The sequence below is a fragment of the Nomascus leucogenys genome, chromosome 6, assembly GCF_006542625.1.
Source record: "Nomascus leucogenys isolate Asia chromosome 6, Asia_NLE_v1, whole genome shotgun sequence".
Lineage (NCBI taxonomy): Eukaryota > Metazoa > Chordata > Mammalia > Primates > Hylobatidae > Nomascus > Nomascus leucogenys.
In genome coordinates, this window is record NC_044386.1 from 49,034,353 (window position 1) to 49,061,006 (window position 26,654).

Below are 26,654 nucleotides of genomic sequence, written 5' to 3' on the forward strand. Positions count from 1 at the left end.
ATGAAGTGTTTAAAGATAAATTAATTCCAGAGAGGGGAGGGAAACCAGCATGCCAATCGTGAGGTCATTAGTCTTGACAAAGGGAATAAAACAGGTTCTGGAAAAGAAGGAATCATGGGAAAAATCAGGAGCAGAAGAGGAGGGAGGTGCAGATCTTGAAGGAGAACATGATGATCCAGTCAAATATATATGCTTGTAATTGAAAAACGTATGAACGGGGGAACAAAATCCTAAAAACAGAGAACTGAAAAGTTACCAACAAGGAAGTTGTTGAATCACTGCAGTCTCCTAACAATCACAGCAGCAGAAGTTAACAATCATTGAATGCTTGTTATGCCAAGCCAAACTCTTTACTTGCACACTCTTATTTAATCCTCACACAGCCCCTATGAGATAGAAATTCATACCCTTTTTTTCCTGATGATGAAACTGAGGCCTAGAAAAGTGGGGTAAGGGACAAGTAAGTGGAAGAGCTGGTATTCCTGCCTAGCTCTCTCTCGTTTCAGACCCAGAGCACTTAACCACTGCCCTGTATCCAAAAGTTACATTAAATAGGAAAAAGCAATGTTGCTTCTATTAATGCCTTAAGGTATTCCTTTTATAATGATAGATATATGTGGGAAGACAAGGATCTCTCTCATTTTTAATAAGCTTATTAAAAATCTTTGTCCTAGTGTTTATCTGGACTACCTATTTTTCTTAGTGATACAACCAGTTTATTAAATAAATGCCATTCCTACAACTGTGGGCTTGGGCTGGAAACTTTAAGTAAGAGTGCCTGTGTCTGTAAACAGACAGTGAATTTGAGTGCCTTTGACTTCATGTGTGATGATTGTCCCCTTTAGTGTGCACCCCAGCTTCTGGATCGTTTCAGAGGTGCTGGTGTTCTTGGATCTTCCCTTCACATTGCAGTACAGGTTGGGTTGGCCTGGGAGACTTTTAAGTGCCTCTGGATGAGTCTACTCTTCATAAGCCTGGGTGTTGGAAGGGAAGAGACAAAGAAGCTCTTTGTGGCTTCCAGCTCTTTTCCAGCAGCTGGGGAAAGGTACAAAGAAAACTGGACAGATGAGAAAGCTCTCGGAGGCCTTTCTGAAGCCCTCAGGACTGTAACACTGCAAGATTAAGCCACTGGATCTTTCCATCTCTCCTGCTGGGGACATGCTAAGAGCCCAGCCTTTTAATTCCTTCCCTCAAGTTATTCTCTAACTCCTTCTCCTACAGGAGGAAAGGGTGTGTTGTTGCTAAACTTTTCCATTCCTCTTGAGCTTTCTGAACACTGATTTCCTAGGTATTACATGTCATAAAAATGCCACCTGGATGCCCTGAGGTAATAACCAAGGGCTCTTCAGAGGATTACTAGAGCAGCTTTCTTACCACCCCTGTACTGTCCATCCTGCCCACTGCTCACTCCAAAGATTTAACTTCATGTATTAAAGTGACAGAAGTTAGAGCTGCCTGTGTGAACTCCTTCATCTTTCTTTTTAAACCATTTATGCCTAATTACCATGCAGTAAAAGGATGTGCATGCCATTTCAATATACTTTATGAGGTTTTTGGTAAGTTTTATTTGATTACAGCACTAAAGTCAGTGCTTGGAAGCTTCACCCAGTGCTTCACTGAGCACTGCTTCACCCAGTGTGACTGACTGCTCAAAGCTTTCAACACCCAAAGGGGACTCGACTAATAATCAGAAGTGATTTTCATTTGGGCATCTGGTTTTGCAACTGTTCTTGTCCTGTCATGCCAGTGTACCTTTTTCTTTGAAGAGGTGACCTTTTTGTAATTATTTGGTCAAAACAATTTGGAACAAATCACTTGGGCACCAATACAAGTCAGGTAGTAGGGATAAGAACCAAGTCAAGGTGGATGCTGTCTTAACAATGCCTAGACTAATTATGTTGCATTAATTATACCTGGGTTATTTGCCTTGCAGCATGTGCCTAAGCCTGGACACAAGAGAACAGACTCCACCCACAGCAGCAACGAGTCTGAATATACCTTTAGCTCTGAAATTGCAGAAATGGAAGACATTCCATCGAGGACAGAGGTACAGTTCAGACATCTGTCACTGAAAGTAGGATGTGAGCATGCTGTTGTTAACAAGGAACATTTCCATTGCAAAGCAGACTCCAATTGGTCATAAACATAGTATTTGTTTGAATCATTTATTCTTCATAAGTGACTTATAGATACAAACTTATTTACATTTTTGTACACTTAAGTGCTGTGTACATACATACCTACTGCATATTTTTGTCAATACAAATTTTAATTTTAATTTTTAATGCAATTTTGATGGTGAGATTTTATTTTTATAATTCTCTTTTACCCCTAACATGATATATGTACAGGAATTTATTTCAGACTGAGGTAAATTATTTTATTTTTATTTATTTATTATTTATTTACTTTATGGACCACCGCTGTAGACAGAGGTAAATTATTTTTAAAGTAAGCCCTTTGTCCTTGAATAGTATAAACACCAGTGCCCCAGAGTTTGGCAAAACTGCTGTCTCTGTTTTATGCCAGTTTTTACCAATGTAACTTTCTTCTACAAAATGCATGGAAAATAGTTTAGAAATCTGCTTTAATGTTTTGTGTTATGTGGTATGAAACCAAAATGATGTATTACTGTAACTCCAAGAGTATAGTGACTTTTAGTTAGATTATTCCCAACCAATTCTAAGATCTTTTTAAATATGGTATAGTTTTAATAATAGGTAATTCAGGCACAACTGTCCTATTTTTATATTATATTCTTTGAAAATGGCCAAATCAGAAATAGACAGTTTCTGGTAGAATAGCTAGAGAAATTGAGTGATTCTTTCCTTTCTTGTCTTAGTTCTACTTAAGAATGAAGTTTCTGCCATCTCATTCTGTTAATTTTGAAGAAAAATGTTATATAGGTGGAATGTCATATCATGGGAATCATACATACAAGAAGGCTAAGTAATTTGTCCAAGTTCACAGCTTATAAATGGTAGATCCAGCATACTAACTGAGGCTTGTCTCTTTAGAATTCATGTTCTTAAGCCATTATATTCTACTGACTTCCATCCAGGGATTCTATACTGCAACTCTCCAATCCCTTTTCTATCTATAGCTAACGTTGGCTGGGGCCCATGGATATAACAGTATGGCCAGTATATAGCAGGATAGAGGTTTTTCCAGTTATCTATTGCTATGTAATAAATGATCTCAAATTTTGGTGTTTTTTTTAAAACAATAATTTATTATTACTCATAATTCTGTGGGATTTGACTGGGGAGTTCTTCTGTTCCATGTGGTGGTGGTCGGAGTGCTTCATGTAGCTGCATTCTGTAGAGTGCTTGCTTCTCTTCCCTGGGCCTCTCCATGTAGCCTCTCTTCAGCAGCAGGTAGGTGGGTTCTAAGAGTGAGAGACTAAAAGATGCCAGGCCTCTTAGAGCTAGGCCCAGAACTGGCCCAGTGTTAGTTCTGCCGCATTCTGGTCAAAGAAAATCACAAGGCCAGCCCATATTCAAGGCAAAGGGGATAGATTCCATCTCTTGTTGGGAGGAAAGACTTGTATGTTGAGAAGAATCATTGGTGCCATCTTTGCAGAATACCACAAAGTTAGACTTTGAAGATTTAAAAATTAGAACTTCTGAGCCTTCAGTAGATAGGAAGGTTTTAGGATTACATCCTATTGATCTCAGTGGGAGTACTCACTTGCAATAGTCGGAGGGAAGTACATTTACAAACTGCCCATTCCAGTGTAGTACCACTTTAGCAGCTCTGCTGGTAGGGGGAAGCCATGATAAAAAGGGCGTGCTTGCCGGAAACCAGTCTGTAGCTCTCTGGAGAATTTGCCTGCCAGTCCCACTTGTTTTGCAGCCCTCCCACGCTTGCCGATCTTCAGGGGCTGGGTTGACATTGCTTTGGAACCAGGGCTCCTCCTGCTTGGTGTGCACCTCTTCTAGGAGCCCTTGACTGATGATCCCTGTTCTGCTTCTGCTCTCAAGCTTTCTCACACCTTTCACCTCTGGGGAAGGGTCACCAGAACTTTCTCAGCTATCATTAGGAGTTATTTCAGAATGACTGCCAGGCCTGTAGTGGTGGTAATTTTGTGAATAAGTTCAGTTATTTTGATTTTCCTCAGATGAGAGACTAGTGTTACTTTTTAGGCCAGTTAAAAAGCTTCACTGTCTTAGAAAAGCCCTGGGTGACAAAGTCCTTACTAAGGCAAGAAAGTGAAACAAAACCTCAGAAACTTCTCTGTGACACATGGCCCAATCTTCCTTCTTGCTCATGGGGTATAGCGAGGACATCTCTTTAATTAGATACCATCTCTTTAATTAGATGTGTCATCAGGGCTCAGAATGGGTACCATCGGGAGCACTCTTAAATAATTACCAATCTTTATGCCTCAAATCATTTTGCATTTTTCATATGTAATCTTTTGTGATCTTCCATCTTCTATTTTAATATTCTTATCCACAGAATTTTGCTCTTGTCCAGCAATCAACTAGTTGTTTATGTAGTATTAGCCGATGTCTAAAGAGTTACCCCATCACATTTTTTTCTTTTCATTTTTTTTTTGTTTTTGCTACTTCTAGTTGTCAAAACACCATCCCATTTTAATAAGAGGATTCCTTTTAAACAAAAAGTGCCCATTCAAGGCTCAAAGGAATGATTTCCAAGTGATATTTTAGGTATAATGAATGAAGTATTATATTCATTTCTGGAATGAAAGGTTCTATGACAGTGTAAGAAAAGATTAAATAATTTAAAATTTCAGGGACGTATACATCATTCATAAATGAACAAACATTAAAATATATAATATGGAATGTTTAAATTGTAAATAAGCGTCAATATAAGTATTTTATGCTTAATTTTTATGGGGGACGTATAGAAAAGAATTTTTATATGAATGAAATTCTGTAGTGATTGCATGTTGAGGCAAGATGTTATATCTGTTGTGCTAAGTCAGGACACACTTTATTATAAAGATTATATACCGAAACTTTTTCTAATTGTTGAGTATTACAAAGTAGGCAGAAAGAAAAAGTTCAGCTGTAATTAATTCGTGGACAAATGACTTTGACAGCCTATAAATGCCTACTTCTTTGTTCAATTGATTCTTCTTAGGTTGTTTTTGAATTGGAATAACACTTAACACTACTCTGAGTTCACGAAAGACCAAAGGTAGCTAATGAATATACAATTCCTGAAAATAAAAATTATTCAATCTCCTCAAAAGTCAAAGAAGGCCAGGCGCAGTGGCTCATGCCTGTAATCCCAGCACTTTGGGAGGCCAAGGCAAGTGGGTCACCTGAGGTCAGGAGTTCAAGACCAGCCTAGCCAACATGGTGAAACCCCGTCTGTACTAAAAATACAAAAAATTAGCCAAGCATGGTGGCAGGCGCCTGTAATCCCAGCTACTCAGGAGGCTGAGGCAGGAGAATTGCTTGAACCCAGGAGGTGGAGGTTGCAGTGAGATGAGATTGTGCCATTGCACTCCAGCCTGGGCAACAAGAGCAAAATTCCATCCAAAAAAAAAAAAGTCAAAGAAATGCAAATTAAATCAACAATGAAGTACCACTTTTGGTCTATTAACTGAGCTTTTTTTTTTTTAATTATAACAGTCACTACTGTTCGAGGCAAGGTGATGGTTGCTGATAGAAGTGTAAATTGGCCTAATTTAATGGACTTTTAAGAAGTTAATGTTTAGATATTTATATACTGGGGTGTTTATTTTAGTCATATTCCAATAGCAAAAAATTAGAAACAACTTCAACACCCATCAGTAAAATAATAGCTAAGCAAATGGTGGCACACCTGTCTATATATTGAAATATCATATTATAAATTTGGGAAACAATGCAATGCCAAGTTTAAAAGATCATATAAAATTATAATGACAATATTATTCTAATTCTTTAAATCTATAGATGCATAGAGAAAAAGACTAAGAAAAAATTGTAGTTTTTCTGTGGAGTTAAGATTATGGCTGTGTTTTTCTTTGAACTTTTCTTATTTCCTAAATTTTCTGTAAAAGTTTATTCTGTTCTCATATCAGAAAAGCAAAAGTAAACATTCTCTTTTTAAACAGTTGGGTAGATTTACCAATCATTTAAGAATTACACTTTGACCATTTAGTTAAATAAATGATTGTTGCCATTCTCTCGCTCCTCCAGCCCCACTTGTCTCTCTCTAAGGGACTCTATCTTCTACATTAATTCTAACAGTACAATTATTTCTCTTCTTACCTCATTAAAAATTAAAACCTTAGGTAAACATGTTAAAACGATTATGGCATCCACAACTTCCATGATGATGGTTAGTTGTTTCCATTTTTTTTAGCTTTAATTAGTGTACCTTTATTCATCCTAGTAGGTCTCATTGTGATTCTGTTTTGGAACCAATTGACACACTTTTAAAATGTTATTAGGTTATCCTTCAGTTTATTAAGAACTATACAGTCGTCCCTCGGTTTCCACAGGGGATTGGTTCCAGGACTTTCATGAATACCAAAATCTAAGGATGCTCAAGTCTCTTTTATAAAATGCAGTAGTATTTACATATAACCTATGTACATCCTTCCATATTCTTTAAATCATCTCTACATTACTTTTAATACCTAAGACAAGCTATGTAAATATAGCATTGTTTAATACCTAAGATAATATATAATTAAATAAAACATTATTTAATACCTAAGACAAATATAGCATATTGTAATACCCAAGACAATATAAATGCTGTGTAAACAATACAGTATAATAACTATTTATTTGTAATAAAAAGCCAAGTTGCACAGCACAGGCCTATCTGCAGAGCCAAGGCTGGGCTTTATGTCTATTTCAGTAGTCTCTTCTTAGTGGGGACACAGCCCAGCCTAACCAAGCAGCGTTTTAAAGTAGCGAGGGCTAAACTCTCTTCACTGTTTTGTGAAGAGGCAGTAAATATTCTAACAGTAAAAATGTGATAATCATTTTCATTTTTATTGTTTGGGAGTTTTTTTGGGGGGAGAATATTTTTGATCCACAGTTGGTTGAATCTGAGAGGATGTGGAACCCACAGATAGAGAACCCAAGGATATGGAGGGCTGACTGTATATGTTTTGGTTTATCAGATTTCAGTTTTCTCTGTGTGATCTCGATATATTTATGCTGGCATTTCATATTTTCAAAAATCATTCTTCCTGATTGTAAATGTAGAATCTGTCCATTGTAAACAATTTAAATATGGGAATGTGCAATGTAAAAAATGACTTTCCCATAGTACATTCCATCCTCTGAGATAACCATTGATGGCCTTCCAAATTTTTATATGCATGTGCTAGGTATACATTTAAAAGTCACATATGTTTGTGTTTTATTAACAAAAACAAGATGTATTTTCTGTCCTACAGTTTGTGTGTTCATGTAATACTTTAAGATGTATTTATCTGCTCATGTTGATATACTTCATTCTTTTTTTTTTTTTTTTTTTTTTTTGTGAGATGGAGTGTCGCTCTGCTGCCCCAGCTGGAGTACAGTGGCGCAATCTCGGCTCACTGCAACCTCCACCTCCCAGGTTCAAGCAATTCTCCTCCCTCTGCCTCCTGAGTAGATGAGCCACCACGCCTGGCTAATTTTTGTATTTTTAGCAGAGATGGGGTTTCACCATGTTGGTCAGGCTGGTCTTGAACTCCTGACCTTGTGATCCACCCGCCTCGGCCTCCCAAAGTGCTGGGATTACAGGCATGAGCCTCTGTGCCTGGCCTACTTCATTCTTTTTAACAGCTAAAAAATATTTCACAGTTTGGCTATACCATGATTTATTTAAGCAACTGTCCTATTGACTGACATTCAGATTATTGTCAGTTTTTCGCAATTACAAAAAAAAATGCTTCAATGAACATCTTTTTCCATATATTTTTATATACTTGTGTAAGTATTTCTGTAGGATTAATTCCTAAATGTAGATTTGCTAGGTTAAAGGTATGCACATTTAAATTTTAGTAAGTTCAGCAAAATTGCGCTTTTCAAAGGCCTGCTTTTACTTCCACCAATATCGCCTGAGACACTGTGGCTAACACAGAGCATTATGAATCTTTTTAGTCTTTGCCAATCTGATAGGAGAGAAGTAGCAGCTCATTGTTGTTTAATTTGCATTTCTCTCATTGTCAGCTAGGTTGAGCATTTTTAAAATATATTCTCTGGATGTTTGTATTTCTTATTCTGTAAGTTTGCCTATTTTCCCATTGAGCTGTTTGTCATTTTCTCATTGGCTTGTATGTCTTCTGGCTTGTCTTGACCATCTTGTGATTCCTGGGGTTTAGGAACCAAGTGAGAAGAAGGTACCTCTGGACATGTCATTGTTCCTTAAGCTCCAGAAGCGGGTCACAGAGCTGGAGCAGGAGAAGCAGGTGATGCAGGATGAGCTGGACCGCAAGGAGGAGCAGGTGCTCCGCAGCAAGGCCAAGGTGCGCAGCACAGCCCATCCGCAGAGCTGAGGCTGGGCTTTATGTCCATTTCAGCAGTCTCTTCCTTAGTGGGGACTCAGCCCAGCCTATCCAAGCAGCACTTGGTTAAAGTAGTGAGGGCTAAACTCTCTTCACTGTTTTCTGTAGAGCAAGTAAATATTTTAAGAGTAAAAATGTGACAATTAAAATATTAAACTTTAACTTTTCCCTAGGAAGAAGAAAGACCACAAATTAGAGGTGCAGAACTGGAATATGAGTCACTCAAGGTAATGGGGAGTTTCTGCTCAAGACTTTGAATATTTTCTTTTGGGAAGAGGCCCACTCAGAGTCTCTCTTTTTCTCAGAGAACATCTTTAAGAGCTGGAGATTGCACCAGAGGTCCTAGCTTCAGCCTTATTCAGCATTACTTCTTGTGTTGTTTCTTTTTATAAATTACATTTCATGTAAGCTAGACTTTAGTCTAAACAGGAACAGGAGAAGTAGCTGCTGTTCGAGGCTGTGGTAGTAAAGGACGTGGACTCTAGCATCTGCCACTATAAAAATCCGTTTGGGTATGATGGGGAAGACCAGACATAGGAGTAGGAATCTGCTCTCCAGATTTCTCCTGCTTCACACAATAATGAATGAATAAAAAATTCTCTGTAGTATGAATGAAGCCTGGATTCACAAAGTACTAGATTAGTGGCTCTCAAAATATGGTCCCTGGACCAGCAGGATCAATGTCACCTGGTAGCTTGTTGGAAATGCAAATTTTCAGGCCTCACACTACTAGACTTATTGAATCAGAATCTTTGAGGGTGGGCCCCAGCAATCTGTGTTTGAACAAGACCTCTGGGTGATTCTGATACACAGTAAATTTGGGAAACATTTGTAGTTTACACATCAAAGTAATGACATTTATGTGTCTTCTGTTACAGAAATGAGGAATAAGAATCTGATTACCAGTTGGTGGGAGAACGGGGAAGGGAGAAAGCATTCATTTTTACAAAAGAATAGATTAATTCATGAAAGAAAGGGTTATATATTCTTAAACTAGAAAAAAGAAGGACTTTAAATAGTTTTTTTTTTCTTTTTTCTTTTTTTTTTGAAATAGAATCTTGCTCTGTCGCCCAGATTAAAGTGCAGTGGTGCGATCTTGGCTCACTGCAAGCGCCGCTTCCCAGGTTCATGCCATTCTCCTGCCTTAGCCTCCCAAGTAGCTGGGACTATAGGCGCCTGCCACCGCTGATTTTTTGTATTTTTTTAGTAGAGACGGGGTTTCACTGTGTTAGCCAGGATGGTCTCGATCTCCTGACCTCGTGATCCGCCCCCCTTGGCCTCCCAAAGTGCTGGGATTACAGATGTGAGCCACCATGCCCAGCCTAAACAGTTTTAATATAATACATCGAAAGGACTGATATGGTGCTACAAACCAAAGATTTTGTCTCTGGGAAGAAACAATAAAATATTCAATGTTTATGCACAAGTGTTTCAGTATCATCAGGCCTTGTGTCCTGTGCTAAATGAGGCGCCATGGTGCTTTTAAGTGCCTGTCTGCATCTATGTTTCCCAACCAGTATCTTGTGACACTTGTGTTCTAGTGTCAGTGGCACTCTATTCTGGGTTCTTATTGCCATTGTTTGAACAGAGCATGAAGTGGGCAGCACTAACTGGTGGCAGGGGCTGGCTGGTAGGACATGAACTATTGGAGGGATGAGGATGTGCATATCCTTCTGAATGGCTGGAGGAAGGCCTTCAGCCTTGCCTCCTGCCTCCCAAGGCTCTGCCCACAATGTCACAAGTGTGTCACACAGAAAAGAAGTTTGAAAAATGCACTATTTGTTGTCATTTAGACACAAAAGGGAGTTTTACCAGTTTGAATGATATGGTAAATTTTTTTAATTAGAAGTTAAAAGCCTAACATTTCAATAGTCTTTCCATTCTGCTTTATAAAGGAAGTAAGAGGAGACTACTAAAGATTTCAGAGATCCACCCATCTGAATCATTCATTGGAAATATCCTGGCCAGCTGGACCCTCAGATTTCCAATATATTTATCTGCAAACAAAAGCTAGGCTCCATAGTACTGGCTAAACTCACCCCTTGGGACTCAGCAATCTCTCCACGCCAGTGAACACACCCTGGGCAGGCCAGAATACTACATTTGACTCTGGAATTTGGGTTGATGAAGCAAACTTCCATTGACCTTACTCAATTCTACTTGATGTCAGACTTCTTAATTTGCAGAGCAGAGCTCCTGGCAGAACCTAGGAAGCCATTCACTAGGGTAACTCTGATGAACTTTTTCAGCAGAATTCTTCTGCCAGCTTGGGAGAAGTTTGAGCATCCAATGTAAAGTTGAGGATGACAGCAGTGAACTTTTCTTTGTCTTTTCATACAGCGTCAAGAACTAGAATCAGAAAACAAAAAACTGAAGAATGAGCTAAATGAGTTGCGCAAGGCCCTCAGTGAGAAAAGTGCCCCAGAGGTGACCGCCCCAGGTGCACCTGCCTACCGTGTCCTCATGGAGCAGCTGACCTCTGTGAGCGAGGAACTTGATGTCCGCAAGGAGGAAGTCCTCATCTTAAGGTCTCAACTGGTGAGCCAGAAAGAGGCCATCCAACCCAAGGTAAGTGCAAGCACACAACTAAACTGGGTGTTCGGGGACTGACCTCGGTATCTTCTTATCCTTTCCCTCCAGTTTATAATGCAGCAAACACTTAAGAGCATTTTTAATCTAATTGACGATTCATCATTTTTTTTAAAAAAATCCCAGTGTTGTTTAAAACTATTGTAAGTATAAATTGGAATGAGCAAAAAGCCAGGGGAATCCCAAATGATCACAAAGTTTCATCTCTCATGAGTTTTAAAATTAATCTTTTTGTAGTAATCTGGCCACAATAAATTTTGATCTAAAATAAAATTTTATTAAATACAAAAATCTCTAAATTTTCTTACTGCAGAAAGGCATTAAATACAACTTTAAAATCATTTGTCAAAAATAGCTGGTTTAATTGGAGAAGTAACAGATGAACCGGTTAGAAGTGACATCAGTGAGTGGAAGTTACATGGAGATGATTTCTGCTCACTTCAGGCAGTTCTGTTTAGTAGGGGGGTGCTGTCCCAGTGGGAGGGGCTGTTTAAGGATTCAACAGAGAGGACTCCCACACTGAGGATATAGATGGCCCTTTGAAGTCCTTCCCTGCCTTCATTTGAGACCCAGTGCTGCCATATGCTGATGAGAGATGGGCCTTTCTGTCATTTGCCATCAGAGGGAATCTGAGTGATCACCTTGAAAACCTGGCCTGCCTCCCTACCCTTGTGCATGCAGCAGAGCATCACAGGACTCAAGGCAATCAAGCATCCCAACTGTGTGGTGTGTCATATAAAAAAATCCATGATATATAATGAGCCGGATGCCTGAAAATCTGAGAGTACTCCTCTTAGAAATGATATTTCTGCATGCAGTTTAGATACTGTGCCTGGCACATATAATCGGACTTGAAGGCAACTCACACCTGAGATCAACACTGGTCCAAAAAATATCAAATTCTAAAAACAAGATGTTTGACTAATTTGGGGGAATAAAATTCCAGTAATAGTGGAGTTATATAGAGAAATGGGCTTTCTTACTTTAAAACAAATCACAGGCCAGGCATGGTGGCTCACGCCTGTAATCCCAGCACTTTGGGAGGCCAAGGCGGGCAGATCACAAGGTCAGGAGATCGAGACCATCCTGGCTAACATGGTGAAACCCCGTCTCTACTAAAAATACAAAAAATCAGCTGTGTGTGGTGGCAGGCGCCTGTAGTCCCAGCTACTTGGGAGGCTGAGGCAGGAAAATGGTGTGAACCCAGGAGGCGGGACTTGCAGTGAGCCGAGATCGTTCCACTGAACTCCAGCCTGGGCGACAGAGCAAGACTCTGTCTCAAAATAATTATAATCATAATCATAAACCCCTTAAGCCAGAAATGGGAAGAGCCCCCATTTTGGCTTGGCCATATAGGTTGCACCTTACCCCAGGGCTGTCTCAGTTGGTTCCCTTGGCTACCACTGTGGCTGGGCCTCAAGAAACAAGGCTTGCAATCTAGCTTGAGCAGAGTCCAAAAATCAAGATTCCTTTCTCTAGTTCTCTTGAGACAAATTAGTATTCTTTCTTAAAAAAATTTTAATTGACAAATAATAATTGTATATATTTATGGGGTTGCAATGTGGTAATCTCACAAGAAACTTCAGTAAAAATCAAGAGAAAGGAAAAGAAAAATGAAGCAAAGGACATAAAAACAGTCCAGCTAACAGAGCACATAGGTCTGCTATCACACATTCTCCCTTGCCCAGCTCATGTACCCCATGTGACAGCTGCTGTCTTGACCCTAATGGGCTGACCCTGTCCAACTGAGGTACCTAAGTTCCTCAGCTCCCAGCCTAAACATGGTAGCACTCATGTCCCCTCCTAGGAGAAATGCCCTTGACACTAATTAAGATCTTCCAGACTCCCCAGGGCTGTTTGTCCCTCTCAGTTTCTAGTCTGAGAGACACATCATGTCACCACTGCATTGCAGGGCAATGGGGAGCAACACCCTGTGAGCTAGGGGATGATCCAGCCCAGGCAGGTCTTGTGTATTGGCTCCACCTCTAGAGTATTCTGGGAATCTTCCCTTGGACAAATGACTTCTGTGGGGAACATAAATTTAACTCCACAGACCTACGATAAGAATTTCACCCACATACATTAATAGGAGGGTCATTCTCTCACATACTCAAAGATAGTTTATAACCAGAAAAATCAAAACAATTTTAAAAGAATTTCAAGCATTTGTTCCTGGAAATAGAAGTTGTCAACACATAAATATATATTAGTGTCTGTTTTATGACAGTTCCAGGAATGTTAATGTGTAGAGTTAATTTTAGAGAAACAACTCATGGCTGTTTTTAAATTAGCTTTTATCTGTTATGATAGGAACTCATTGATGAAATTTATTTATGGAACTAAGGGTTGATTGTTTTCTTTGTTTTTTGTGCTTGCTGACTTGTGATTATCAGGATGACAAGGTAATTATACTTTTTTTTTTAGTAAATGCTTCTATTTAATCCTAACTTTAGTTTACAAGTATCCCCCAATAAAGGCAATTGATGCTTTCTGTCCAAGTCTATTTTGATATTTGTAAGTGAATTTCCGATTTGACTCCTTCTGATCTGGGAAGTCAGTAGGGAAACAGTGGTTGTAATAGGCTCCAGTCTAGATTATAGAGGGGACTCCATGACTTCTAACTCATAGGCAGCTCTATGACTCACTGCCGTAGTTCTGGTAGGCTGTCCACAGGCTGGGGAGGGAAGCCCTTAACTTGGAGTACACTCAAAAGCACCGGCTCTCCTGAGCTCTCATATCTACCAGTGGCGGGCTTTTTGGCTAAGGGTGAAGAGGAGCCTGAGGAGCTGAGCACACTGTTCTTTGCTGCCATTTTCATCTCCCTGAGTGTAGAGTCCACAGCTAGAATGAAAAAGTGGCTCGTGACAAGGTTGCAAAGTCAAATTTCTCTACCATATCTTGTTTCTCTATGTACTGAGTGACAGATATTGCTGGAATTTTCCTATATAGCACAATGCTTTTAGAACTTCTGGTCACAGGCTTAAGAGAGACAAAGTTTGAGCAGTGAGTCAGGAAATTCCTAAATGCTGGTGGCCCAAATATGATCCCATCCCCAAGTGCCACTTTTTAGCTAAGGTAGTCAGAATGAGGGAGGAACTGGTGACTTACTACCCAGGAGAGAAGCATACTAAGAAGGCTTTCTTCTCTTGGATTAGCTAATTTGATCAAGTTACCTCATTTGCTGAAAGTTCAAAACCATACCATGTAAGTCCTGAGATATCAGAGCACACAGATAGCATTATTTGATGTAAACACTTGGGTCTTTGAAAGTTATTACTTATGGGTCTTAAAAATCTGAGTATGGCCCTTTATAAAACAGAAAGATTTTGTTCCTTTCAGAGAAAGAGAAAAAAGAAGCTCTTTGTAAAACAGGTACTAAAATATTTACAAAACATAGCTAAAAAAAATACTCTGTGGTATTAATGGGAAAGATTTTTAAAATTCAGTAAAATATAAACTGTTTATTAGTATATTTCGTGAGATTATAGTTGATCTCAGAGGAAGCATTTATAAACTTACAAAAGGATAGCATTAAGAGAAAAGTGGTTTTTTTTTAAGGATTTTTAAAATACACATTGAAATTCAGAAACAAGCATTTGTAAGTCTCTAATTGGCATTAAAGTTATCTTGGAACTTGTCTTTAAGATCATGGTATTTGAAGTGTATTTTATTAAGTCTGTTTCATTGCAAGGCCTGAGCTTAGATCATGTTTACTAAAGAATCAGACATATACTATTTAGACAAATATGTGGTCCAAAAGCTTTTGAGTTGAATTTTATGTGGAAATGTTTCCATTTAGACAAAGCCATTGGGTTCTGAAGTATATTATTTTTTAGAAGCTACACAGCAGGGGTTCTTTTTTTTTGCTTTAAGTTCTGGGATACATGTACTGAATATGCAGGTTTGTTACATAGGTATACATGTTCCATGGTGGTTTGCCAGCAGTGATTCTTACCTCTTACTCTTGTCTAGAAAGATAGAGTAGCTGAATAGAAGAAGATTTTGAAATTACATTGGTTGCCAGACAGATTTGACTAAACGGAGAAAATTAAAAAGAAAATTAAAATATTGGCAAAAAAAGTTATTTTTATATAAAATAATTAATAATTCTGACCTGCCAGATGTTTATTTCAAAAGCTTAAGTACTATGTTATATTGTACTAGAGGAAAAAAGAACCGAATGTGAGAAAAAAACTTAATTTTGCTGAAGCATATAATCTGAATACTACCTTCTTTTTCTGAGTTTTTAATGAAAAAGTGAACTTTATGTCAGACTTTCAGTGTTTTATTGGGGCATCTGCTCATTGTAACTAGTCAAGAAGTAGTAGAAAGAATGGCTTTGTACATTCCATTAAATAGGTGCCTGTTTATTTTTCTAATGCTGTATATACTATATTATATATATATACTGTATAAAAATATATATTTTTTTCACATAATGTAAAACACATATATGGCCCATCAGTGATTTTATTTACAGGGCTGTGACACTCTAGAATCTTCTCACCTTTGTAGTAGAGTGCTAGTGTTTCTCAGGAGAAAAACTGAAGGTACCTCTTTTAACTACCTGGGCCAAACTCCCCTCTGCAGTTACATGAGGTTGGGGCTGATGCTTTGGTGGGTCACAGGTGTGGTGGAGCACATAACCCCCGTCCCCCAGTTATACCAAATAAATGTGTTATATGTCCAGAGCTTTTGAGTTGAATCTTAATGCGTAAATGTGTTATTTCCCTGTCAGAATACAATGACAGATTCCACAATACTTTTGGAAGATGTACAAAAAATGAAAGATAAAGGTGAAATAGCACAAGCATACATTGGTTTGAAAGAAACAAACAGGTAAGTTGATCCTTCTTTTATTCATTTTGGTTTAATTGTATTGATCTTTAGCCTTCAAGCCAGCCTCTTGTACAGTAAAAGTGTTCATACATTCCTTTGTATTAGACATTAACTGGCCTTCAAAGGGAATCCAAGGTTTCCAATGTATTTCTAGTTAAGATCTTCATTATAATAGAAGGTAATAGTATTGACAAAAGGTGTCAGGTGCTTTAAATCAAAGCAAGATTTTAAAAATATTTGATGTCTTAGCTTTAAGGGGCTGCCTTGAGAAGAAAACCACCTGCTCAGGTCGTACCATCTTAGGTAGTCACTTTCATTTGTTATTCAGGATGGTTATTTGTGAAGGTTTCTAGGGGCAACTGCAGTTTTCAATAGTTGAAACTTAGGAGTGAAAAGAAGTGATGAGGTATCTGGAATCACTCAGTGTTGGCCATGTAACTCTAAAAGGGCACCATGACTTCTAGGATAGGAGAATGAAGGCTCATATCTGGAATTCCCCTTGGCCTTACTACCACCCTCCTTCCCAGCAAAGCCTTAGTCTATTGGTCTGGGTCTCTTGACGGATAGTTTCAGGATTGGTAAACATACATACTTTATAAACTGAAGAATATTGCCATACAAAAAGTAAGGTGCAGTCAGCCCTCAATATCCATTGGATCCATATCTGTGGAGTCAACCAATGGAGGATGGAAAATATTTTTTAAATTACATTTGTACTGAACACGTACAGACTTTTTTCTTATTTCTTTTCTTTTTCTTGCTTTTTTTTTTGAAATGGAGTTTCCCTCTTTGGCCTAGGTTGGAGTGAAGTGGTGCAATCTCAGCTCACTGCAACCTCCGCCCCCCAGGTTCAAGCGAGTCTCCTGCCTCAGCCTCCCGAGTAGCTGGGATTATAGGTGCCCACCACCACACCCGACTAATTTTTGTATTTTTTTTTAGTAGAGATGGGGTTTCTTCACGTTGGCCAGGGTGGTCCCGAGCTCCAGGCCTCAGGTGATCCACCTGCTTCGGCCTCCCAGAGTACTAGGATTACAAGCATGAGCCACTGCGCCCGGCCCTATCATTATTTCTTAAACAATACAGTATAACAACTATTTATAGAGTATTATAAGTAGTCTATAGATTACATATTACAAGTTTTTAGGTATTATAAGTAATCTAGAGATGATTTAAAGTGTACGGAGGATGTACGTGGTTATATGCAAATAGTATGCAAATTTTATATAAGAGATTTGAACATCTGTGGATCTTACTATCCAAGGGAGGATCTGGAACCCAATGGATATTGAAGGATGACTGTACTTCTTATCTTCTTTTGTGGACGAGGGTGGAGAATGCTTATAAAAGTATTTGGTTTTACTTAAATTTTAATTTATTAGTTTAAATTATAAACATATGTTATATCTAAGAATGTGTTAATATAGAAAGCACTGTAATGTATCACACTGTTCTTCCATCCACTTAGCTATTCGATCACCAGCGTGCCTACTTCATGCCAGGCCTTGTGCCACATACTGGGAATACAGTAATAAGCAAGATAAATGCGGTTCCTACTCTCACTGAAATTATAGGCTGCTGGGGAGACAGCTGAGAGGGTTTGGACTTTATTCCAAAGATAACGGAATCCTCTGAAAGGTGTTAAGTAGGAGAATGGTGTGATGAGGTTTGATTTTTGGAAAGCTAGCCCTGGCTGTTATGTTAGAGAATAGACTGCAGTAGAATAAAATTGAAAGCATAAAGACCAGAGAGTGTTCCTGTAACCCAATGATTATGGTGACTTGGGCGTGGCTGGTGGCAGTTAGGATTGACAGAAATGGGACGTTTTGAAAGATACATAAGAAGACAAAGTCAGAAAGCTGTTTGGTTTATTGGATGTGTGGGCGAGGGATGGAGAAGCCTGAAGGTGACTCCGTGGTTTCTGCTATCTTGGTTGGATGTGGTGATACCATTTTGTGATCGTGGGACTGGAGTGTGGGGAAATGCACAGTGAAGATGATCAGTAGATTTATACATATTGGATTTAAGGAGCCGGGAAAACATCCAGAGAAAGAAATCTATTAGGCAGTTGAGTATATAAATCTGTAGCCAGGAGAGATGTGTGTACTGAGATATAAATTTTGAAGTCATCAGAGTATAATAATACAATGGAAACCATGTAAATAGGTGAATTCTCTAGAGAGATATGAACTCTCTAGATGTAAAGTAGAAGACAATGCCTGGAATTTGGGTTATGTAAACATAACAACAATATAGCAGGAGTAAGAACCTGGACTCCAGAGTCAGTGCTGGGATCCACTACTTACCAGCTGTGTAACCTCTATGGGTATCTTACTTCTAAGCCTCTGCGTCTTCCTCTGCAATGTGGCAAATGACTTATGTTGGGTTACTGGAGAAACTGAATTAGTACATGTGAAAGAATGTAGAACAGCATCTGACACCGAGCAAACACTCAAAAAATATTTTTATATTCTAAGTGGAAAATAAATGATTACTAACATTATCATTACTAATTACACGTTTTTAATAAGATGTGATATATCTCTAATATAGCAGTTTTTCCAGGTATACAATTAATTTTTGACACAAAAAAGCTTTTAAAAATCATGTCATAAAAGCTGAGGACCTCGGACGTGTTCTGATTTGTGTTACTGCTATAAGAATTTTTAAAACTTGTTTTTTAATGTGGGAAATTATGTTTTATTAAGCTAAAAACGTTCCTACCTAGAAGACTTAAAAATTCATTTTGAAAAATTTTATGAAGTTTGCCACACAAAGACAGTAGCTGAAGTTTTCGTTCTATATGTGTCATAACCTCTAATATAATATGTGATGTATTAGATCACTTTGCTAGCTGAATAAAACATCAAAAACAGAACCTCTTTCTCACCTTCCAGTCATTTCTTATTTTGCAGGAAAAGTAGCTCTACATCCTTGATTATTTTGCGTTAATTTCTACTCATTTTCATGTGATGCTACATGTTACTTATTTTTAAAAATTAACCAAAAATAATTTTTGTGGTAATGTCTTAAAGTTGTCATAATGAATAAAAACAAACTTATAAAATGTTGAAATACTGTGTGCTGCTGTTGACCATCGTCACCTCATCACCATCCTGTATCCTTTTGTGTTTTGCATTGTTGTTCCTTTTGCATGGAAGATCATCTGCTCTGGATTACCATGAGTTGAATGAGGATGGAGAGCTGTGGCTGGTTTATGAAGGGTTAAAACAAGCAAACAGGTTATATTTGTCTCCTCAAAATGGAATGTTATTAATTTGTTGTTTTTCTTACTAACAGTGACCTCCTGACTTTCACCCCTGTATTTCTTGTGCATCGATTGTCTTCTTGGGTAAATTAGTGTTAGTAATTGTGTTATTTGTCCAGAGCTTTTCAGTAAAACTAAGAACATTCAGCCAAACACCTTTTTTTTTTTTTTTTCTTTTTTAGACAGAGCCTCACTCTGTTGCCTAGGCTGGAGTGCAGTGGTGCGATCTCAGCTCACTGCAACCTCTGCCTCCTGGGTTCAACCAATTCTCCTGCCTCAGCCTCCTGAGTAGCTGGGACTACAGGCGTGCCCCAATACGCCTGACTAATTTTTTGTATTTTTAGTAGAGATGGGGTTTCACCATGTTGGCCAGGCTGATCTCGAACTCCTGACCTCAGGTGATCCGCCCACCTCAGCCTCTCAAAGTATTGGGATTACAGGCGTCAGCCACCACACCCGGTCCAAACACCTTTAAAAACCTTCACTACAAGATACTATTAAAGCTAAAATTGAATGATGGTGAATATAAGACACTTCCCTTCAGACACTAAAATTTTTGAATCTCTCTCTTCCAGGAGTTAAAAGAAAAACATAATCTTTCAATTAGGGCACAAACTATTGGGGGAGAGATTAAGATTTATTACTGAGACAGTGGCTTCTCATATCCTATAAATAGATCTACAGGATATATGTATCTATGGCAATGTGGCTACATTTTTCTTTTCTTTTTTTTGACACAGGGTCTTGCTCTGTCATCCAGGCTTGAGTGCAGTAGCATGATCACGGCTTAATTCAGCCTTGACCTCCTGGGACCACAGGCATGTGCCACCACACTCAGCTAATTTTTTTTATTTTTTGTAGAGACAGGGTCTCACTTTATTGCCCAGGCTGGTATCAAACTCCTGGGCTCAAACAATCCTGCCTTGGCCTCCCAAAGTGTTGGGATTACAGATTTGAGGTACTGCGCCCAGCTACCTTCTTATATATTATTATCATGCTGTCTAAAAGCAAGATGAAATGCATGATTTGGCACTCTGTGTGGTTATTATGAAATTCACATTTGTGAAACAGCAAATCAGGAGAGTTTTCTGCATTGCTATAGCTCAGAATAATTACCCAAATTCAACACGTTAAATATGTTCGGAGGAGAGAAAATAAAATTGAAACAGCAGCACCTTTCTAACGCAGACATTCATCTGCTCTAGTGATATTTGTCTTTAAAATCTCATCAAAATTCCATTTTAGTGATTAAATTTTTAAAATACTCAAATGTTTGTTCAAGGGGCTTCTGCTTATTCTGCTTTGTTTGTTCTCATCATTCACACTTGTCATTAACTTTGGGGTGTTATTGATGCAGATCTTTTTGAAATGTTTTAATCACTAAAATATTTTTAGTCCACTGTTAACAGTTTGCTTGCAAATGGCATCATTAAGTTTTACCCAGCAGTTGGCAACCAAAGGACTGGAATAAAAGAATGTCTTTTCTTTCTTCACATTAGTTAGTTCTTAACCATAACTTTGCATTTGGAAAAGAGTGACTGTAGAAGCAGGGGTGCGTGGCAAAGGGAGGATGCTCTGACCCTGGTGTTCTCACTGCCAATGCCTGGTCTGCCCTGTGAGCACAGCTGGCTGTATGTTTGCTTGGAGAAGCAATAACCACTTTGTTCGTCCTATTAATATTTGTGTGCTAAAACCACATCTTGTTAGGATTCTGTTTCTGATATGTAAGTTTATGGGGAGAGAGAAGATGACAGATCTAAAATAGATCTAGGAAATTTTAGAACTATTTGTGTGGATTCGGGTAAATCTGTATATATAAGGCTGGAGTGGTGTTCCAGCCTTTCTGTCTTTCAGAATAGGAGTAGAATATAATTCCCTCTGCCTGGAATTAGTAACTGTAGTTCTGAAGGCACATTTAGTTAGATTGGAAGTTTGTAATGTTGGCCTTTATAGTGCAGAGTTGTTTTGTGGCAAAGGTGTACTGTCTATGCCAATTTAAATGCTAATTTATAAATGCAAATGCAAGGCAAATTAAAGCTGTTTTTTTCGATTGATTTTTTTTTTTTACATCCTCATTTCCTATGACCCTCTTTATTTATTTATTTATTTTTTTTGAGACGAAGTTTTGCTCTTGTTTGTTGCCCAGGCTGGAGTGCAATGGTGCAATCTCAGCTCACTGCAACCTCTGCCTCCTGGGTTCAACCAGTTCTCCTGCCTCAGCCTCCTGAGTAGCTGGGACTACAGGCATGCCCCAACATGCCTGACTAATTTTTTGTATTTTTAGTAGAGACGGGGTTTCACTGTGTTGGCCAGGCTGGTCTTGAACTCCTCATCTCAGGTGATCCACCTGCCTCAGCCTCCCAAAGTGCTGGGATTACAGGCGTGAGCCACTGCACCCGGCCTCCTATGAACCTTTCAAGAGGACTAAAACTCTCCTGTTTCTTAGGGCCTCTGAGAACTTTATATAATGCAGAAAGACACAAATGCAAGAACATCCGTTTCTATTTCTGCTTCTTGTTTTAGTTTCTTGACTTTAATCAAGTCAGAAGATACACAGATACTAAAGAATATCTGCTTTTCCTACTCTTGCAAGTGAACGCGATGCCTTACACCCGTTAGACAGCGACTCGGGGTGTCATCTCCCCTTCCGACCCCTGTGTCCTCCCCACAGGCTCCTGGAATCCCAGCTCCAGTCACAGAAGAGGAGCCATGAGAATGAGGCCGAGGCCCTCCGTGGGGAGATCCAGAGTCTGAAGGAGGAGAACAACCGACAGCAGCAGCTGCTGGCCCAGAACCTGCAGCTGCCCCCAGAGGCCCGCATTGAGGCCAGCCTGCAGCACGAGATCACCCGGCTGACCAACGAAAACTTGGTAAGGAGAGCTGCCGGGTCCACATGCTCCTTAACGTAGCCTGCCTGACAGTCTAGTTTCTTTTCGATCAAAGATGGGTTTTTCTTGCTGGGAAAAACTCACCCCTCTGTACTTGTTACCCCTCTTACTCCAGCAGAGACAGAGTAAGGAAAATATAAATATTTTGGTAGGAAGGAAAAAGGCACAGGTTCTATTTATCACAGAGGGCTGAGTGCTCTTAGACCTGCCCTGGAGGCAGACAACCACCTGGGTGCAGGCTGGGCTTTTGATGGCCTTGAAGCTCAGGTGATCTGCTTCCTCCATTTCAGCTGCAGAGCCTCTGCCATCCTAGGTTTATTATGTGATTGTCACAACTGAGACTGGGGACAGGCTTCCTTTGCCTTTGGTCCCCAAGCAGCCACTGAGGCCATCCCAGGCTGCATCTCTAGCAGACAAGTGGGGTTAAAGTTGAGGTTGAGGTTGAGAAAGGCGGTTGGCAAAACCAAGCAGGGGTTTTTGGCTGATGTTGGATGGAGCTCCCAGGTCAGGGAGGTGTGTGTTAGGATTCAGGTTTACATATTTTCTGTTCTTTTAAGCAGAACTTGTATAACAAATGAGGAAATTGTTTTTTTCCTTGTCAGATTCTAAACCCTGGCATGGAGTCTGACTGTTTTCTTTTCTTTTTTTTTTCCTTGTTCCTTTTTTTTTTGCCAAAAATATTTTCGAAAATATTTCTTTCTCAGTCACATAATAACTTTTATTACAGATTTACAGTTTTTTGACAAATATATTTACTATATTAAAAATCCTTAAAAAGTGATAATTTCACATTTCTGTATAAAGTCTATATTGTAGTGCTAGCCCGATTTTGAGAAAAGTTGTTTAGGATTGGTGGTGATTTGTGTCTTTTTTAAATTAACATTTTTAATGACCTATAATAAAATAGTATGAATTTTCTCTGAAGATTTAACAATCTGAATTATCCCTCCATTACTCCATTAGTGATAATTTACATTACAAATAGTTTTCTAGTGTCATTTATTCAACTTTTATATGAATTAGAAGCAAAACACAAAGATATTCTATTCACAGTCTGTATGAGGCTCCACCGTGGGAATGAGGGAGGAGGGTGGGGGCAGTGTGTGGGCTCTTTCCAAAGTGACTGAAATCTCACTAATTTGTGGGGAAAATTTTCTGAATCGTAAAATATTTTTGAAGTGTTATTTTACAACGCTCAAGTATATTGTTGCTTAAATTAAACTAACAATGCTTTGATGACTAAGTATTGCCGAATATACTGAATAATATAATGAGTTGATTGATTGGCAACAAATTCTGTGCTTTAAATTATTGTTTTAAAATACAAGGTGAAATCGTGAAATAAAGATGCTTCTCGGTGGCAGATTTCCAGGGTTTTTTCACTAAGTTGGTCAGACATTTCCCTTGCAACCTTGTTTGCAATATTAATTTTCTTGGCAATTTTTCATAGCTAATACAAAAAATAGACTAAGCCCCTATATTCTAAGCTAATAGAGCCCAGTTAATGAATTTGAGTTTGGGGAAAACCCTTTGTAGGTCAGCTGCTTCTCCTGCCATCACACTGATGGATTCAAACATAAGTACAGGAAATGATAGACTTTTTCCAAAATCATTGTTTTCTCAATCTTGATTGTGCATTTCTCTAAGAAACACTTGAGTAGGATATTAAAGCCTAGCAGGAGACCTGGGCTTAGTGCTCTTGAAACTCTACCTTGCCCACCTACCTACCACCAACACAAAACACAAAAATGATTTTTCTACCTCATCTAGTGAACAGGCTTCACAGGCCTCCCCCATGCTGTCTTTCAGCGAAGGAAGATGCACAGCTTCCCACCAGCCTCTCCAGCTTCACAAGCTAACATTGCTGTTATTCTCACTTTTATTATATTTGCCTCCCCTATTCTTGCCACTGCTGCTGGCAGAAAAAAAAAAAAATGCAGCAAGTTGTGAGCATCATGTGTTGGGGAGGCTGGGAGTAAAAAGGCAGGAGGTTGGAGGAGGGAAATGACAGCCTTATCTGGGCCTCCTAAGTGATGGCATCCTGGCCACAGCCTCTTTCCTTTGATCACACAAGAAACATCTGTACATATATAATTAGAATAATCTATACTAGAAAGATAAAAGGGTAATGGAAGGTGACAAATCAGAGCCTTTTGAGTATATATAGTTTCACTATTTGTGTTTTAAAATATTTTAAAATTGATTTTGCTGAAAGATAGCATTTCCCTCAAAGACACAGACAAAAACAAATATCCATTGTGCCTGTTTTTTCAGTATTTTGAGGAATTATATGCAGATGACCCTAAGAAGTATCAATCATATCGGATTTCCCTTTACAAACGGATGATTGTATGTAAAACCATAGTGCTTTTCTGCTGTCTTCCTCACTACTTATAGCCCTCTGTAACTGAAGAGCACACTGCTGCCTGCCCCCTCCCAGGAAGTCTGTTCAAAATTTTCACAAAACCTGTTTCTCCCCACAGCTGTCTTTTAGCCATTGGTGTCACCTCTATCAGTGTCCTGAGTACATTGTCACGTTTGGTTTGTTATTAACACTAGGCTTACAGTGTGATGGAAGCAAAATGTGATTTGAAAGATCACGTAAAATCCAAGAAGCACAACTTAACACTTTGAAGAGATAGCAACTATTCCCTTGAATGGTTGGCCTAGTAGCTAAATCTACTCCTGTCTAAACTGGAAAATGAATATTTGTATTTGGAATGACTTTCTTCTCCATAACCTGCATAACAGACCACACACATTGCTGACTCATAGCCCTTCCAAGCTCTTTCTGAGCCTACTGTTGTCCACTTTCTTTTTGATTGAGTTTTTAACCATGCCTGTCATTTGAGCAAATTCTTTATTAAATAGCCAATAATCATGGACTTTTTTTTTACCTTCCTCCTTAAGTGTACTGCTTTTGTTTCTCTTTTTGCATAAAGCATTCATAAATACCCCTTTATTCTGTATAAGCAAAATTATATCACCTGCAAGATTTTATAGATGCCTTATGCCACTTGCCACTTTGGTCCTAGGTAAGCAGACCACTCTTTATCCTGTTCTTTGTGATTATTTTTTTCAACTTACCTTTTAATTCCCAAAACTTCTGAACTATTCTTAAGTTTCAGGGCTAATTTTAGAATCTCATAGGGTGGCTCTCATAGAGACAGTGCTTCATACATGGGGAGTGTCAGTTCCTACCTAAGTTCAACCATTCTTTCACAAACCTTTTTGTGCATTCATCAAAATTTATTTTTGCCTAGTCAGTCCTTTAAAAGAAAGCATTCTACTGGAATACCAATACATTTTACAAAGCATTCAGTTGATTTTCCCACATGGAGTCTACTGGAAAGACTCTGCAGTGAGCCTGCTGTCCATCACGCTGTAAAGGATTTTATTGTGTTGTATATTTTAACATATGGCTTTTATTGTAGCTGCATTTCCCATGCCTGCCAATTTTAGCCAGGTGGTGGCTCCACCAATGAGCTCTTCTGGAGCTTTTATGTAAAACTAACAGTGTTGTTTCTGTGATATTGTGTCTATTTTCCCTTGATGCATTTTAGAAGGCCTGTTTCGATCTTTCTGATATATTTCTCTCTTTGATCTTTAGGATTTGATGGAACAACTTGAAAAACAGGATAAGACGGTCCGTAAACTGAAAAAACAACTGAAAGTATTTGCCAAAAAAATTGGTGAACTAGAAGGTATTTAAACATATTTTTAACACAGTTGCTGAGTCTTGGTTTGAGTCTTGGCCTAAAGACTAGGCTATGTAAGTGGCCTAATAGAGGTTTGCATGCAAATATTAGGGATAATAACAAAATATGACTTTTGGCAAACCTAACCTCTGTTGAGTAGAAATTTACATTTTTAGATGAGGAAAAATGTTCTTTTCATGGTAGTAATAATTTACAGATTTTACTCTGTAAGTATCTAATGAATATCTTCTATATGCCAGACAGTGTGCTAGGCAGTATAGCATAGGGGTTAAGAATGTGGATTCTGGAGTCAAGCTTCTTGGGTTCAAATCTTAGCTCTTCTACTTATTAATCATATGATATTGGGCAAATTTCTGAACCTCCGTATGCTTCTGCTTTCCCATCTGTTAAATTAGAAAGGTAATAGCATCTATCTGACATGGTTTATAAGGATTGAATGAGCTATTAGGTTGGTCCAAAGGCAATTACTTTTAATGGCAGGAACTGCAAATGCCTTTGCATCAACCTAATATGTATATTACACTTAGAAAAGTTACCGATGCATAGTAAAAATGCTTCATGCGACTTAGTTATTAGTTACTACCATTATTCTTAGTATTAGGGATACTAAGATGAGTATGACAGAGTCTGTCCTCAAAAGAACTTACAGTCTAATGGAGGAAAAAAAGAGAAGTAAAAAAGAAAAATATGAATTATGATGATAAAGAAATAAGATTTTTAAAAACATCTCATGATTTCTATATGATGATGATGAAAAAATTCCTTGAGAAATAACCAAATAGTTGTTGTTATTATTTATATACAAATGAATCTCATCTTTTCTATTAGTGTGTTTACGTGTTTATTTGTTAAGAGTTATAGGTACAGGGATCTAGCAGTGA

The 26,654-nt window shown here is 38.5% G+C and overlaps 1 protein-coding gene across 2 annotated transcripts in view; it reads left to right on the plus strand.

Annotated features, from left to right (window-relative positions):
- MYO5A (myosin VA) overlaps positions 1-26,654 on the plus strand; it is a 226,662-nt gene that overhangs the window by 171,168 nt on the left and 28,840 nt on the right. The window contains exons 25-33 of one of the 2 annotated variants that reach the window (XM_030814075.1): positions 1,934-2,047; positions 8,291-8,434; positions 8,647-8,700; positions 10,814-11,041; positions 13,456-13,464; positions 15,801-15,901; positions 19,060-19,140; positions 21,838-22,036; positions 25,665-25,758. In XM_030814075.1, coding sequence (XP_030669935.1) covers positions 1,934-2,047; positions 8,291-8,434; positions 8,647-8,700; positions 10,814-11,041; positions 13,456-13,464; positions 15,801-15,901; positions 19,060-19,140; positions 21,838-22,036; positions 25,665-25,758 — 1,024 coding nt within the window. The remainder of the gene's footprint in view (positions 1-1,933; positions 2,048-8,290; positions 8,435-8,646; positions 8,701-10,813; positions 11,042-13,455; positions 13,465-15,800; positions 15,902-19,059; positions 19,141-21,837; positions 22,037-25,664; positions 25,759-26,654) is intronic. The other variant, XM_030814074.1, reaches the window with a different exon arrangement.